At 35.2% G+C, this 17,191-nt stretch overlaps 1 protein-coding gene across 1 annotated transcript in view; it reads left to right on the top strand.

The window, feature by feature from the left end:
- The first annotated feature begins 221 nt into the window (after nucleotides 1-221).
- Nucleotides 222-17,191, top strand: part of CNGB3 (cyclic nucleotide gated channel subunit beta 3) — a 141,125-nt gene continuing 124,155 nt past the window's right edge. Inside the window, exons 1-2 of the mRNA XM_060127731.1 lie at nucleotides 222-332; nucleotides 3,679-3,760. Of these exons, the coding sequence (XP_059983714.1) occupies nucleotides 222-332; nucleotides 3,679-3,760 (193 nt within the window). The remainder of the gene's footprint in view (nucleotides 333-3,678; nucleotides 3,761-17,191) is intronic.

Genomic DNA, 17,191 nt, shown 5'->3' with positions numbered 1-17,191 from the left:
AAAGTTCGTAAACAGAATTCAAATCATCCAAGCAGAAGTAATTTGCTGCTTTTAAGCCAAAGCCCTGACTAGCTAGAGAGTTGCCTCTAGGAATTAACCAGAACGAAATCCTGATTAAGCAACTAATTGGCTTGTCTACTAATGAAAAGAAAAACAAAGTACATTTCTCTACCTCCAGACACAGAGTCATAAAAACAGAAGTTTTCAGAACCACCTTAAAGATGTTTAAATCCCTGACAATAAGATTCAACAAGGTGAAGCCTAGTGACGGGAGCGATGAGAATAAACAAGGTTCTGATCCAAGCGGCGAGTCACAGCAACCCACGAGACAGGTATGCTCCCCACGTCCCTAAATCAGTCTTGATTCTCATCATTTCTTGTCTGGGGAGGGATTTTAATAAACACTATGATGTGTGATTTCTCTGCAGTTTTACTTGCTACCATCTGGGTCATGGACTGTTTGTCTTTGGGGTTTATCCTTATCATTTTATACATACTGCATATATTGGCTTTAGAATGGAATAATAAATGTTTAGAAGACCCTATTATGATTTGGAAAAGCAAAGTAAGACTTCTCCTTGCTGATTTTCACTTCTACCATCATCCAAAATGAAATCATTTCGCAAATATTAAACTGGTTATATGATCTAGTTCCAACAGAGAATGTCAAATATCCTGGTCTTAGGAAACTGCATTTTAACAGTAATTTCTCTAGACCAGGAGTTCTCAATAGGGAGTAGTTTGCACTCAGGACAATCAGCAACGTCTGAAGATATTTTTGGTTGTCACAGCCCAGGGGTAGGGAAGTTACTGTCATCTAAAGGGGAAAGGCCAGAAATGCTGTTAAATGTCCTAGAATGAACAGGAGAGCCCTTTACAACATAGAATTATCCAGTTCAAACTTTTAATATTGCCAAAGTGGAGGAACCCTTCTCTGGAAAAATATTTGCACAAGTTCTAAGTCTGTTCATCTATAAAATGAGGATGATACCTGCTTTGTAGCCTTGGTATACAAACTAGAGACAGTATAGATAAAGCATATAGTAGGGAATTCCTAAGTGGTAATTATTATCATCATCATTATTAATAATTTGTGTTCTTATGACAGATTTAAGTCCAAATGGTAATTATATGATCAATATTCACTTACAGCTATTTATAGAACAATTTTCATGAATTGCTCACTAGATTTACCTAAAAGCACTATGTAAGATTTTTAGAGCAAGAATTATTTTCACATCTAGGAGAACTGGATGAGAGATGTCAAATACAAACAGGAAGGTACCTCAGGGACTAGCATAGCATGGTCTAATGATTCAGGTTTAAATGAGCCTAGAGTATAAAAAATACCAAGATTACCTAATGTTGGCCCTAGAAAATTTGCCTTCCTTTTCTGATTAACATTGACTGTTTCTGCAGTGGAAAGACGTGGAGAATGTTCTTTATGAGAGTGCCCTTGACTTTTCTAATACTTGTGTCAAAATAAATAATCTCATACTTTAAAAGTTACTTATATGTTTAAAAACTTATAGACTATCACAAATGTTGAGCTGGGTACTTCCCTTCAACTAGCCTTGTTGTGTTTTTCTCTGGGAAAGTCATTACAGTGATGTATGCCAACTTACCATCATGATTATTTTCCTGCAGAGCACATAAAAATAGCTAATACATTATTCTCTTGGAGAACATAGTAGCTAACAGCAATTACTATGTACCAAGCAAGGTGCTATCCCTTTCCAAGAACTGCTATATTGAATTCTCATGGGCCCTGTTATAATTTGCTACTTACGCACAACTTACAAATTGCAGAGTCTGGATCAGAACCCTGTTCTATCTGACTTTAGTTCCTGAGAGCTAAATCACTAGGTTATATTGATACAAAACAGAAGGCAAAATGAGCAGAAACTCCTTAGAGAGTTGTCTTTCCTTCAGAAACATTAATATTGGAGAGCTACTCAGACTAGACACAAGTAGGGCAGCTCTTAGACACATCCTGTGCCATTCCTGACAGCCATAATTTGTGGATGTTAATCAGGAAGTCTGCAGGCATCACATATCTTAAAAGTCATATTGGGGAATTATTTGCAACTACTCTTTCCAGTAACATGTTGGTAAAAGAAAAATAGTTTTTCTCCAGTTTCAAATATGCTAAATGTTAAAAATGACACAAAGTTAAAACCCTCTTTTCATCTACAGAATATAACCTTTTAAAATGACATTTAAACAACATATTTCTGAAATACAAATTGATTATTTGAGTCCTATAAAAATCTATGAATGAATAAATCAATTTACATTGTATTTTAAGTGTCATTTAAATAGTTAATTCTCAAACCAAAATATCATATGTAATTCAAATTTGTCAATAACCATGAAATCAAAAACTGCAAACTCAGACTAATACAAACTCTCTCTCATACTCCAGAATAAGACACTATTCACATAAAACTACATTTATGTACAATAAAACTATGATGGAAATGTTTCTGAATAACATGATGTAAAAGTATTTGATTGAAGTCAGAAGGCTTTATCACTACTTCATAATCTATCCAGAGATCCATACTTTTCTAACCACTTAATCAATTTCCTATTCAATAATATAAGAATAATAATACCTGCCTTGCCTAACACATATGAGTCTTAAATTAAATCATCTGATCAATTTGCTTTCCAGTTTAAAATGTTTCTGACATACAGTGTCTGAAAATAATGTCAAACTTCACATCAAGGCTTAAAAGACTCTCAAAATCGCTTCCTACTTCACTAGCCTCATCTTCTCACCCTTTTTCCCTTCCAAGCACTTCTGTAGTCTCCTTTCACCTACATACACCTTAGGCTTTTGCTAAACATATGTCCACTGCCTGTAATATTTTCCATGCCTTGTCCATCTGGAAAACAAAAATCTCATCTTGATTTGTAAATTCAGGAGTCACTTCCTTTTGAATAGTGTCCTTCCTTTCCCTTCAACTCCAGAAGAACTGACCACTCCCCTTTATGCCCCACCTCTAGCATCTACTAACATTGTGTCATCACCGATAACATTTCATGTCAGTTGCACTGGTGTGTGTGTTTTTCCCCCTATGCAGCTGTGAGCAGCTTGGGAGCCAAACTTTCTATGCTCTAACCTTATATCTTATTTTACCCTGTCCCCATGGGAAAATCTTCAGGTATACACTGGCCACATCCAGTGAGATATACTTACATTTCAAAGGAAAGCTTAAATGTTAAGATAAATGATGAGATAGATGCAAATGAAATCATGGAATGTAAAAGGAAGAGAGCTATGAGTAAAGACACCAAGGTACTTTCTTCTTTCCATCATTTTACATTCTACCTCTAAAGACCTAGACTGGGACCAATGCTATGGCTGTAGGAAGTTAGAACCAGGCTGTAGGAAGTTAGAACCAGAACTGGGAGAAACATGTGCCTGGGAGATGCAGCAACCACAGTGAAAAAAACAGACTGTGGTCAACAAACTGTGGAGATTGAAGTTGATTATTCAATAATAGAGCCATGAACATTCATTTAAGTGCAAGAATTATCATTTTTAGTATATCATAAACAAATGATCAATTTTAATGACTGGCTTGATAATGGAATGAAAAACTCTTATATTTTACATTCAACTTCATTTTATGTAAAATCACATGTACTATCTCTATTTTTTTCTCAAAGGGAGAAAACAAAAATGAAAAGAAATCTCTCAAAACCAAGATGCCTCCAGTTTCAGCTGAAGAGTCATACACCAAAATTCAAGGTAAGAACCCAAATCTGCAGAAAGAAAATGTAAAAAGTAAAATGTATATTTCTCTGAAAAATTTGTCTGATGAAACACCTGTCCTTGACTAGGTAAATTATGTAGGGTCACACTTGAGATTATTTGAAGATCTGGATATTTATAAAAATTATTTCTTCATTCAGTCAGTTATTCCATAGATGCTTTTTTGTCACCTACCACGTGCCAGGCCCTGTTCTGTGGGTTGGAGATACAGTGGTAAAGAATATGGGCCAAATTTGTGTTAATGTAAGTGTATAGCGAACAATGAAATTTCAGGTAAGTGTTATAAAAACATTAAAATAGATGTGGGTTATACATGTTTAAAGGTTCTGTTTTCTTCGCCCTTGAAACTCCATTAGAAATCTTATCTACTCCTAGGGCTACCACATTCACTTCTACATTGATGATTCCAAATTGATATCAGACCAATTTCTTTTTTAAGACCCTGTCCAATATTTTCCAAGTAACCACTGGACAAATATACCTGTATGTTCTGCTGCCATCCTAAAGAAAGCATGTCCAAAATTTAATTCCTTATCTTCCCCTTCAAATAAGCTCCCTCTCCTGATTTATTTCTATTCCTGGTTCTATTATTTTTTCAGTCTCTCAAAACCTAATTCATGTTTATTCCTCTATCTAGGCTGTTCTATAAAGGAAATTAGTCACCAAATCTCCTTTCATAATGGCCCTCAAACCCACTTCATTCCTTTCCAATTCCACCACTAATGCCATCCTTATTAGTAACTCATGCCTACATGACTCCCAGGCTCTAAGTGATCTCTTCTGATTAGGACTCTTTCACCCAATCTCTCCCCTTTTCATCCAGCCCCAACAGTATTAGCAGATTACTTTCCATTAATCATTATTTTGATCTCACGTCTCTGTTAGTCTCTTCTAAAGAGCCTTAAGTGCCTCAATATTGCCTGCAGGACAAAATCTAAATTACTTCATCTGACTTGGTAGGATCTAATGAAATCTATTACCAGCTCCTCTCCTATTTCTCCTGAGTATTAACACTACATTATCACCAATAAAACATAAAAAAGATAGAAGAATCACTAGAACAGAATATGCTACTGTTAAATAATGAAAACATACAATTATTGTTACAAAACTAGAGTAAATGTTTTTGCTTTTCATCTATTAGACAAAGGTAAATGTATGATAATTTTTACTAGAACAAATTTTGGAGCTGAAGCACAATTGAGTTTTTGCTAGCCAGAATTTCTATCTCTAAGGAGGAAAAATAAGAAACACATGAAAATTACAGGCAAGATTGTAAATAAAGAAGCAAATCACAAGAAAGGTTGTAAGTAAACAAATTCCTCTATAGGAATATCCCCACAATCAAATACTGAAGAAATGGTCCCATTGTCATTATACTTGACTGTTCTTATTTAAAAGAAAAACAAAGAATCTATGTGAAGAAAATAACAATTTAACAGAAAAATATAGAATAATCTTGAATAACTGGAGGAAAATAATATGTTCCCAGTTTGGAGGGTAACATTATAAAGATACAGATCTAGTTTTGTAAATAATTCATACTTCTATTTTCATGATCTCCTCTCTACCCGCTTTCAACAATATATTTTTAAAAACAAGGGAAGAAAATTCACTTTAGTTTTCTTGATTTTATTTATTTATTTACTTATTTATTTGGAAGTACAGATCTAGGTTTTTATTGTTCTGATTAGAATGTAGAGAATACTTACTGTGTCTATAGAGATCAGCTGGGTTTTTTCACTTTCTTTTGCATTTTCATCTCAGCCAAGAAGACAGCAAAATAGTGTCTTCTAAACAGTCATCATTTACTTACTTGAGGAGAAAGAAAAAAAAAGTAAATGTTCTGCAATGTTTTTCAACATGAATGCAGTTTAATACTACCTCCTAACTGATTACTAAAGCTAGGCTCTTCAATTGTTAGATTATCTGATTTAAAATGTTTACAATGATGTATCACTGAAAGAGAAGCATTTAATAATCATAAAGGCTCCATTTCTGATAAAAGTTCACACACATATATTACTTCCACAGACAGTAAGACTCCTATACCAAGAGGATATAATAAAAAAAAATGTGTTCTTGACATTTTTTTCCCTCCCACCTCAACAAAAACAAAACATCAACCAAAAGACACCTCTCTTGATTCCACTTCCTCTTTGGCTATTGCCTCATTCCCATATTCTCCTTTAGAGTAAGGCTGCTTGAAATAGATATCTATACTTGTAGTCTCTGATTCCTGTTGTCTCTTTCTCTTTTTTATTTTTTTATTGGAGTATAGTTGATTTACAATGTTGTGTTAATTACTGCTGTACAGCAAAGTGACTCAGATATATATATAGATAGATAGATAGATATAGATATATAGATATATATATACACATTCTTTTTCATATTATTTTCCTTTATGGTTTATAAGATATTGAATATAGTTCCCTGTGCTATGCAGTAGGACCTTGTTTATCCATTCTATATATACCAGTTTGCATCTGCTAATCCCAAACTCCCAATCCATCCCTCTCCCATTCCCTCCCCATTGGCAACCACCAGTCTATTCTCTATGTCTCTGATTCTGTTTCTGTTTCATAGATAGGCTCATTTGTCTCATACTTTAGATTCCACATATAAGTGATATCATATGCTATTTGTCTTTCTCTTTCTGACTTACTTCACTTAGTAAGATAATGTCTAGGTCCCTCCATGTTGCTATAAATGGCATTATTTGGTTCTTTTTATGGCTGAGTAGTATTCCATTGTATATATGTACCACATCTTCCTTATCCATTCATCTGTCGATGGACATTTAGGTTTTTTTCATGTCTTGGCTATTGTGAATAATGCTATAAACATAGGGGTGCATATATATTTTTGAATTATAGTTTTGTCTGGATATATGCCCAGGAGTGGGATTGCTGAATCAAATGGTAATTCTATTTTTAGTTTGCTGAGGAATCTCCATACTGTTTTGTACAGTGGCTACACCAACTGACATTCCCACCAACAGTGTAGGAGGGTTCCCTTTTCTCCACACCCTCTCCAGCTCTTGACATCTTTTTATCAACAGCATTATTTAATCTTCAAATTTTTCAAAAGGAGTAGAAGGTTCTTCTGTAGATCATATAAGAATTTTCATTGCATACAATGAACTGTTGGTTAACAAATGGAGGTATTGAGGAAGAGAGAAACACCCTACAGTAGAAATCAACTCTGCATATCCAAAGGAAGAAAAAAGCACAGAATTGTCAAGATAATTCAAACTATAATTCTGTTTTATTTTGAGTTATTTTAATTTTTTATTGACATATAGTCGATTTACAATGTTGTATTAGTTGCTAGTGTACAGAAAAGTGATACAGTTATACATATTTATACAAAAATAAAGAATATTTCATATTCTTTTCCATTATGGTTTATCACAGGATATTGAATATAGTTCCCTGTGCTATACAGTAGGACCTTGTTATATATCGATTTTATATACAGTATTTTATATCTGCTAATCCCGAACACCTAATTTATCCCTCCCACAGCCCTTTACCCCTTTGGTAACCATAAGTTTGTTTTCTGAGTCTGTAAGTCTGTTTCTGTTTTGTAAGTAAGTTTATTTATGTCATATTTTAGATTCCACATATAAGTGATACCATACGGTATTTGTCTTTCTCTTTCTGACTTACTTCACTTAATACGGTAATCTCTAGGTCCCTCCATGTTGCTGCAAATGACATTATTTCATTCTTTTTTATGGCTGAGCTGTATTCCATTGTGTATATATACCACATCTTCTTTATCCATTCATCTGTAGACATTTAAGTTGCTTCCATGTCTTGGCTACTGTTAAAAGTGCTGCTGTGAACATTAGGGCGTGCATGTATCTTTATGAATTAGTGTTTTCATTATTTCCAGAATTGCTGGATCATATGGCCATTCTATTTTTAGTTTTCTAAGGAACCTCCATACTGGTCTCGATAGTGGCTGCATCAATTTACATTCCCACCAACAGTGTAGGAGGGTTTTCCCTTTTCTCTACACCCTCTCCAGCATTTGTTATTTGTAGACTTTTAAATGGTGGCCATTCTAACTGGTGTGAGGTGATACCTCATTGTATTTTGATTTGCATTTCTCTAATAATTAACAATGTTGAGCATCTTTCTGTGTGCCTATTGACTATCTGTATGCCTTCTTTGGTGAAATGTCTATTTAGGTCTTCTGCCTATTTTTTGATTGGGTTGTTTGTTTTTTCATTATTGAGTTGTATGAGCTGTTTGTATATTTTTGAAATTAAGCCCTTGTCAGTCACATTGTTTACAAGTATTTTCTCCCAGTCTTGTAGGTTGTCTTTTTGTTTTGTTTATGGTTTCCTTTGCTGTATAAAAGTTTGATTTGGTTCCATTTATTTATTTTTGTTATTTCTATTGCCTTGGGAGCCTGACCAAAGAAAACATTGGTACAATTTTTGTCAGAGAATGTTTTGCCTATGTTCTATTCTAGGAGTTTTAAGGTGTTGTGTCTATATTTAACTCTTTAAACCATTTTGAGTTTATTTTTGTACATGGTGTGATGTTATGTTCTAACTTCACTGATTTACATACAGCTGTCCAACTTTCCCAATATTACTAGCTGAAGAGACTGTCTTTTCTCCAGTGTATATTCTTGTCTCCTTTGTGGATGATTAATTGATTGTAGGTGTGTGGGTTTATTTCTGGGCTCTCTTCTGTTCCATTGATTCATATGTCTGTTTTTGTACCAATACCACACTGTTTTGATTACTGTAGCTTTGTAGTATTGTCTAAAGTCTGGGAGGGTTATGCCTCCTGCTTTGTTCTTTTTCCTCAAGATTGCTTTGGCTATTCTGGGTCTTTTATGGTTCCATATAAATTTTAGGATTATTTGTTCTAGTTCTGTGAAAAATGTCATGAGTAATTTGATAGTGATCACACTAAATCTGTAGGTTGCTTTGGGTAATATGGCCATTTTAACAATGTTAAGTCTTCCAATCCAAGAGGATGATATATCTTTCCATTTCTTTAAATCACTTTCAATTTCATTTATCAATGTTTTATAGTTCTCAGCATATAAGTCTTTCACCCCCTTGATCAGGTTCATTCCTAAGTACTTTATTTTTTGATGATATTTTAATATTATGAGTTATTTTATAATAGTGATGGTTTCAAATCTGTAGTTCGCACATAAAAATACAACCTTGACGACATGAAACCAAGAATCACATCTATGGGATTACAAGTTTATTCTTATTCTTGTTATACTCTATTCAAAGTGTGTTTGTAATCTTAATATTTCCTGGCTGGTAATAAAAGCTTTTTCATGGAAACTTCATTTAATAGAGGAGCTATTTGAGTGGGAAGGAAAAAAAATAGTTTCATTTAAATTTGCAGACTTAGCATGTCTTCAGAAACTTTAATAGGAATAACAGTTATATTTGAGATATTTTGTTTTGAAAAAGCAAAATTATTACTGTTTAAATATAGCCTCTTATACATGGTTGGTATTTCTGTGTTCTTCACTTCAAAACATGCAGGTGCAATGTCATAATATCTGCAGATGTTGATTTCTGATTATAGAACTCTTATCTTCTGCAGAGCCTGGTTTAATTTATATCTGCCATAGAAATGAAGAACGCAACATATTTTTGATTCAAATAAAGATAACTTACTAAAGTCCTCTTTTGATTACAATCATTTTTCTTAGGCTTCCACTTCACTTATATTACATTAAATGTTTCTTTAAATTAATGTTTTGGTACCAGCATAGGATATGTAAATGACTTACCTAGTGATTTATGATGCCGTAAATTGACTCTATTTGTGTGGAAGTGGATCAAAGTTTGGTGCCCATAACTTGTATGGCTTGGTAAGCTCAATAATGCCCCTCAAGGTATCCATACCCCAACTCCCCAAACCTATGAATTTGTTACCTTACATGGGAAAAAATTGCTGATATGATTATATTAAAGATCTCGAGATGGTAAGATTATTCTGCATTATCCAGGGGCCCTCAATGTAGTCAAAGGGTCTTTATAAGAAGAAGACAAAAGGGCCAAAGGCAGAAGAAGGAGATGGGATGATGGAAGCAGAGGTTGGATTGATGCATTCTGAAGATGGGGGAAGGGACCATGAACCAAGGAATTCAGGCAGCCTCTACAAGCTGGAAAAGATGAGGAAACAGATTCTCTCCTAAAGCCTCCAGAAGGAATGCAGCCTGTCTTAGACTTCTGACTTACAGAACTGTAAGTGAATAAATCTGTGTTGCTTTAAGCCATTAAATTTGTGGTGATTTGCTACAGAAATAGAAAACTAACATATATGGCTTTAAAATACTCCACACTTTCAAAGTCACAATTAAGAAAATGACATTTTCAGTCCAAACAATCATACAATTAATACTAAAGGCAGTATTTTGTACTAGAAAACACAGAGTTTGACACCCCTGAATTCAAATTATTACTCTGCTACTTAACTAGTTTTGTGTGACCTTAGTTGGTCAAGATATATAACATCTCTGACTCTTAGCTTGCTTGTGTATAAAATAAGGATAATACTGTCATCACTAGGTTGTGGGTATGAATTTAATTAATATACATAAAGCATTTAGCATCGAGGTTGGTAAATTCCAATGTTGATAGAAATCAGATAGCTTAAACGAGGATCACGTATGCCCTGTCTAAAGAGTCAGAGATCACTCGGCTCCGACCAATAGCTGTCATGCGGGGAAGAGGGTTAAGTGCTGCCAGACATTTCATCTTCAGTCTAGAGAGACTGCAAATACAAATCTTAACTTGAAATTTCCCAGTTTTTAAACATTGACTTTTTAATGTTTAAATATTCCCTTATTTTACATCATTGAAAGAAAACTGAATTCTTGTCAAATTTAGCCCATACTACCATTCTGTGGCCTCTAACCAACCACATGTAGGTACTCCATGTAGTTAAAACCTGTGGACGTTGACAACACTCGACAAGATGTTTTTAGTTATCCTCTTAGTCTTCCCTTCTTTTCCAGTTATGCTCTCCAGCCCAGACTTTATGTTGCAAACAGACTACAAGTGTGGGGTCCTCCCTGCACCTTCTGAGCCAAATCGCTCTCCACAACCAAGATCCCAGCGTGCCAGGTTCAGCACAGTTCCAGGTCTGCAGAGGCATCCCAGGCCTTGCCAGTCCCCCACCATCTATCCAAACTGACCTAGCCTGCATCTCAGCCAACTCAGTTTGAACAGACATCCAGAGAGCTAAAAAACAAACAAACAAAAAACGGCTCTAGGGCTTCCCTGGTGGCGCAGTGGTTGAGAGTCTGCCTGCCAATGCAGGAGACATGGGTTCGTGACCCGGTCTGGGAAGATCCCACATGCTGCGGAGCGGCTGGGCCTGTGAGCCATGGCCGCTGAGCCTGCGCGTCCGGAGCCTGTGCTCCGCAATGGGAGAGGCCACAACAGTGAGAGGCCCGCTTACCGCAAAAAAACAAACAAACAACAACAAAAAAAAAATGGCTCTAGAGCTAAAACTGCTCTAAAAAATAAATTATATTATATTTTAAAATATAGAGGGAAAAAAGGAAGGAAAATCCTAGCTTGTTTAAACAAGATACTACTCTTTAGTCCTTGATAGTAACAATTAACTTATTCAACTTAACTTGTCTTATGTAGAATAGGAAAATAGGCAGACTGTCTACTGAAATTTAATTTACAAGTATCAGTAAAGGCTTCCCTATGTAAACAGACTGGCAGGCATGAGAAGAACTACTATGGCTAATTTTAGCAGTATAGTCCACTTTGTGACTATTGGTCCTATTCACCAGCCAAGGGCTAAGGTGGGAATATAGAAACTACATCAGCAAAAAAAAGAATGAAACTTTTTATCAAAATTACTCAAGCATGTTTCTCTGCTTCATCCCAAAAGAAAGTCTTATACAGTATACAATTAGAATTATAGAACTCAATAAGAAATATTCATTCAAAACTAATACCTAATGTGATGATGAACAAAAGAAATGAGAAATGAATAAACTTGGCATGTGAAATTTCTGAAAACTTAGTCTAGAAAAAAGATAAGTAACATGGGCTTTGCAGTTTGAAACGATGAAGAAAATTCCCAACCATGCTGCAGACATGCTGGGACATAGGCATAATCAGGGCACCTTGGGTGGCAGGGGCTCATCATAAGAAAACTTGTGGATAACTGGAACTGAAAAAGTCTTCAGGGGATGGAAGCAGCTGTAGGAACTAATTACTGTCTCTGACTCTTGTTCACAGTCAACATGGCTTCATTTCTCAAGACTGTTGTATTTCTCTATATATATCTACTCTGGACTGCTCTCTTTCCATCTACTCTTTTCCCAGTCCATATTCCAGAGAGAGCAGTCTACCTGACTTAGATAACAACCATTGTTCCCATGGAGCAGAGCCTTCAAGGTGACCATATATATCGGTCACCAGCCAGCATGGATCGCTACCTTCTTCAGGTCAGGTGCCCAGCTGTGTGCACAATCAGGAACCATTCCTGCATGTGATACAGCAGAGATGGAGAGAGCAATAACAGCTAAAAGGAGAAGTTAGGCAGAGAAATCATACACTGTTTTAAATATCAAACAGAAGAGGAGACTAAGATAAAATACCTCAGTGTCCACTTATTTTTTAAACTAAAACCTTGAGACTCACCAAAGTGGGTGTTTTCACTTTTTTTCTTTTTTCTTTTTTTTAGGATAAAATGCCATTTTTTTTTGCAGTTTTCATGATTTAAATATATTTGCATAATTCAATTACATCAAACTCTGTGTTTTTAGTCTTCTTTCTGCTAAAGAATATATCTGATTTGTAGGAAATTGCATTCTGCTTTCCTGATCCCTGGAACTCTTTTAAGTAAATAGAAGTTCCTGTATGCCCCACATACATCAATACTGTGTAGACCTGAAGGAGTTAATGTATATTTTTTGAAAAAAAGATCATTTTAATTTACCCTAGTCTGGCTGGTGGAACACTTTGTATTTATATTGCATTTTTCTCAAACGGAGTCTTTATCTACTCCTCACAGAAATCCCCATGACAAAAGTATTCCTCATTTTATGGATGAGGAAACTGTTACAGAAAAGCGACTTATCCAGAGTCACCCAGAGAATTAGCGATGTTAGGATTAGAGCTCTCTCTTCCGTACCCAGTACCAGTAACTCACCACATTCCTTAATACCTGTATGTAAAATGCATTTTCTAGATGAATTAATCCAAACAAAAGGTCTCTGAAAACAAGCATGCCATTGAGAGAGGACAGGATTCCTTGATCCTGACACAGTACCAAAGTTACCTTAGATGGATCTGTATTCTTTTTGCTTTGCAGTTATTCATTTCTTTACTTGTGATGATGTACCTTAAAGCAAAATCTGCCTAAATGTAAAAATTCCTTCAGGACTTTTTAGCATGTTAAGGCTGCCTGGAGGAACTCTAACCTCTGAGTAGGTTCAAGGATCACATCCTAGCTCTCTTGGCACAGGCTTCTGCCTGTACACCTCCAGCAATGGGATTTTTGCTGCCTCACAAAAATGTATGTTTCACTGTTAGACAAGTTGAGTTGTTAGAATGTTTGGGGTTTTGTTTGATTTTCCCGTTTTGTAAATCCCATTGATGGATCCCTCTTATGCCTTCTGGAATACATGAAATAATTTTATTTTCCTGTCTACGTAACAGCCCTTCAAAGAATTGCAAATAACTGCTAGGTCACTAGCTAGTCTTTAATACCTTAGCTAAAGAATATAAGTTCCTCAACCATTCTTCTAATAGGATGGTTTCCAGAACTCTCACCTACTCTGATTCCTTCTAGATTTTTATAGATTGCATGAGCACTTCTTAGTATAAAGTACTCCATTTTTCTATGCTATGGCATTTAAGGCACTCCATCAGATTCCATTGTGTATGCACTGCTACAATATTTGTCAACTTCCTCCATGTCATTTGACAATCTACAAAGATGTAATAAAATTTCAAGTGTGATCAAGGTGCTGTAATTAAAATTATTCTAAGAAAACATATATTCTAGCAACTACAAAATTAATCACAAGCTGAGACAAAAATACAATCTTGGGTGCCAGAAAATAATCATTACTCATACACTTCTTAAAACTGTGTTATTCATTTTTAACTCCAAATGTTCATTCATTAAGATGAAAATAATAGTATCATTTATGCAACTAATGAAAGTACTCAGACTTAGTCTTTAATAATTCATCTAACATCTAGCACTCAGGTATTGTTGGTGTCTAATAAAAGGAGATTTGTTTCTGAGACAGAGCCCACAATGTATTTGGTGTTTTAAGAATTAGAAATTTAACTAAGTGATATCATCACCTGCACGAGGTATTCCAACCAATGAAAGCATTTTTAGGTCTTCTTTTTACATTCATCCAAAAAAGGGCCAATTGAACCAATGCTTAATTAACAACCTTATTCCCAAATTAATTTCTTTCTTTGAATCCCTCCTTTTCCAGCAATTATTTAGTGACAGTGATAAAATGTGGAAGATTAATGGCTTTCTGTATCAATTATTTCCTCTCTTAAAGAGGAAAGCATGTGTTTCACACCTGTGCAGGCCTCCACCATGCGCAGTACCAGGGGGTCAAACAGTCTGAAAGTGTATTACAGAGGCCCAGAGTGAGATGCTGCCAGGCTGGAGACAGAATCAGCCAGGTGTGTGGAGAGCAAACTCAGTACTCACTCTTGCACATTCAATAAAAGCAACCATATCAGAACCCTTTGATATCTGCCACGGGCACACATTCCAGGGCAGAATTTGACCAAGTGCACTGATGTGATCTGGCAATTGCTACACAATGTGCAAAGAGCACAGTTGGCAGAAAGACTTATTCTATTCATTTGGGCAGCTGCAAAAAAGGGAATCCTGCTGTCCATGTGTGAAGCTGGGGAGTACCATGCGTAGTTCACAAAACTTTACCCAGATACCAAAGCAAGATTTGCCACGTATTTTAGATTTCTCTTTCATGATGAGGATGATGCAAACAATCTGACCATCTGTTCCCACAAACAAATAACATGCTGCATGGACAAAAAGACACCCATACTGACTATAGTTGATGGAGATCCTTTTGTTTTAGGTCCTCATGGGTATTTCTTCAAGTTGTTCTGCCTTGAATCCAAGAATGGAAATAACTGGTTTCTCATCTTCATGGGAGTTTTTAACTTCATGGGAGAATCACAGATTGGAATCTGCCTACCAGAATCACCTAATTCTGAAAGTGTTAGTGTTCAACTTTTTAAATTGCTTTGCCTCACTCTTCTACATTGCCTTTGTCCTGAGGGATATGAAGCTTTTGCGTCAGAGCTTGGCTACTCTCCTGATTACCTCTCAGATCCTTAACCAAATTGTAGAATCTCTTCTTTCTTACTGGTTCCAAAAGAAGCAGCATGTGCAGGTGAAGAGGAAGGTGCAGGCTTTAAAGGCAGACATAGATGCTACATTATATGAACAGGTCGTTCTGGAAAAGGAAATGGGAACTTACTCGGGCACCTTTGATGATTGCTTGGAGTTATTCCTGCAGTTTGGTTATGTGAGCCTTTTCTCCTGTGTTTACCCACTGGCAGCTGCCTTCGCTGTGCTAAATAATCTCACTGAAGTTAATTCAGTTGCCTTAAAAACGTGCAGGGTCTTCAAACGCCCATTCTCAGAACCTTCAGCCAATATTGGTGTATGGCAGGTAATTATTTGAGAAAAAATTATTTCTTTAAAAAAAAACAGAATGAGGCATTGTGATTTTTTAAAAAAAGCTATGATAGAAGATTTATTTTATAATAAAATGCTTATCCACAAAGCAAATTAGGCTATAATTAACTTCTAAAATAGCCTAGATTTGTCATAATAGAGCATCATTTTAGAAGGACTTGGTAATGTCTAGAAGAGACCTGGTAAGGTGTGAAGATCTACTTAAAGTTAGTTTAATCCAAATGTTATGAGAATAAACAAAGATTACTTATTAGAATGGAAGAAAAGAACTATTGCAAAACAATTGGTCATGTAATTGGTGCTAGCAGAAAAGTAACAGCAAATGTAATACCTATGCTGTGGCTTGAATGAGCGATGGAAGAGGACGATGCAGCTTATGCTCATGTGCCTCTATAAGAAACAGTCACTAAAAACCTCTTAAGGAATACTCTGTTTTACAGATTCTGACTGTTTTATATTCAGGAGGGTTTTTTCTGAATTATTTTACTCATTTTTTCATGCTCTATTTAAATCCTAATATTCTTTGGAGGACAGGTGTCCCTAGAAATGTATACATGCACAAAATGGCTCATAGCCTTTTTTTTGGTCAGACTCCTTTAAGGAGCTCATGTTAACCCTAGATCTTCTCCATGGAAAAAAATGCATATACAGCATACAGTCTCAAAGATTCCAATCCATGATTGTACAGGACATCCATGGCCAGAGGTTAAGAACTCTCTGCTTTAAAATATTGTACAGTGATTGCCCCCAATATTTGTAGATATAGGAAAAAGATTTGGCTATCACTTTCTTAGGCAGCAATACATGGAACAATGTCAAAAATCTGAAAAGTGATTGGGGGGGTAGATAAAAAGAAATGGAAAAATATAGTTTGATCCAAATACACAGGGAAAATTCTCTCATTTCTATCAAAAGCCTCTTAGTAAAAAATGACATATGGAAAGTGTGTATTTCCTATCTTCCAGCCAAAATTAGTATAATTCCAAAATAAACGTAGATAAGAGATGTAAAATGAAGAAAACTGTCTTGGGAAATTCAGGGGTTTATTCTTTCTTATTCATAAATTTTTTTTAATGGTAAGTAATGACTTGACTTTATGCTTCATTTTATTCTTGAAACATGTTCCTGAACAGTTCAGTATATTGAAAACTTTTAGATGGATCATAGAAATTTTCATATTAAAGGACTTGTACGGTGAAAACTTTTGTAAAGTAAGGGATCATACCCTGATTTATCAGTTTTGTAAGCCCAGACTTTCGATACTGTGTGGGCTTAAGTTTTAAAAATTATAATGTACTACAATAAAATAAGAATTATGATTTGGGCCTTCATTTCAACTTTCTAAGCACAGTACATCCAATTAAAAATAAATTAGAAACTGTGGATAATGGATTAAATTGTGTTCATTGTATTTCTTTGCTCCCTCTATATTTTCTTTTTATATTAATTTATTTATTTTCATTAAAATCTTCTCTAAAATCCAAATATTTAGCAGTGAATTGATTATTCCTGGGTAAATTATAATTTAAACTATATTAATTGGAAATTGTATTTGTAGGTTTGAAGGAAAAAATTTAATCCTTGTACTGAAAATGAAGCTAGTACATATTAGTTTGCATTGCTTCTTCAGAAGATGTCACAGCTGAACATGATCAAAGGAAAAATAAAGATT

Source organism: Lagenorhynchus albirostris, chromosome 17, assembly GCF_949774975.1.
Source record: "Lagenorhynchus albirostris chromosome 17, mLagAlb1.1, whole genome shotgun sequence".
In the NCBI taxonomy this organism is placed as follows: Eukaryota; Metazoa; Chordata; class Mammalia; order Artiodactyla; family Delphinidae; genus Lagenorhynchus; species Lagenorhynchus albirostris.
The sequence above is the reverse complement of the archived record's forward strand: the minus strand, read 5'-3'. Positions and strand labels throughout refer to the sequence as shown.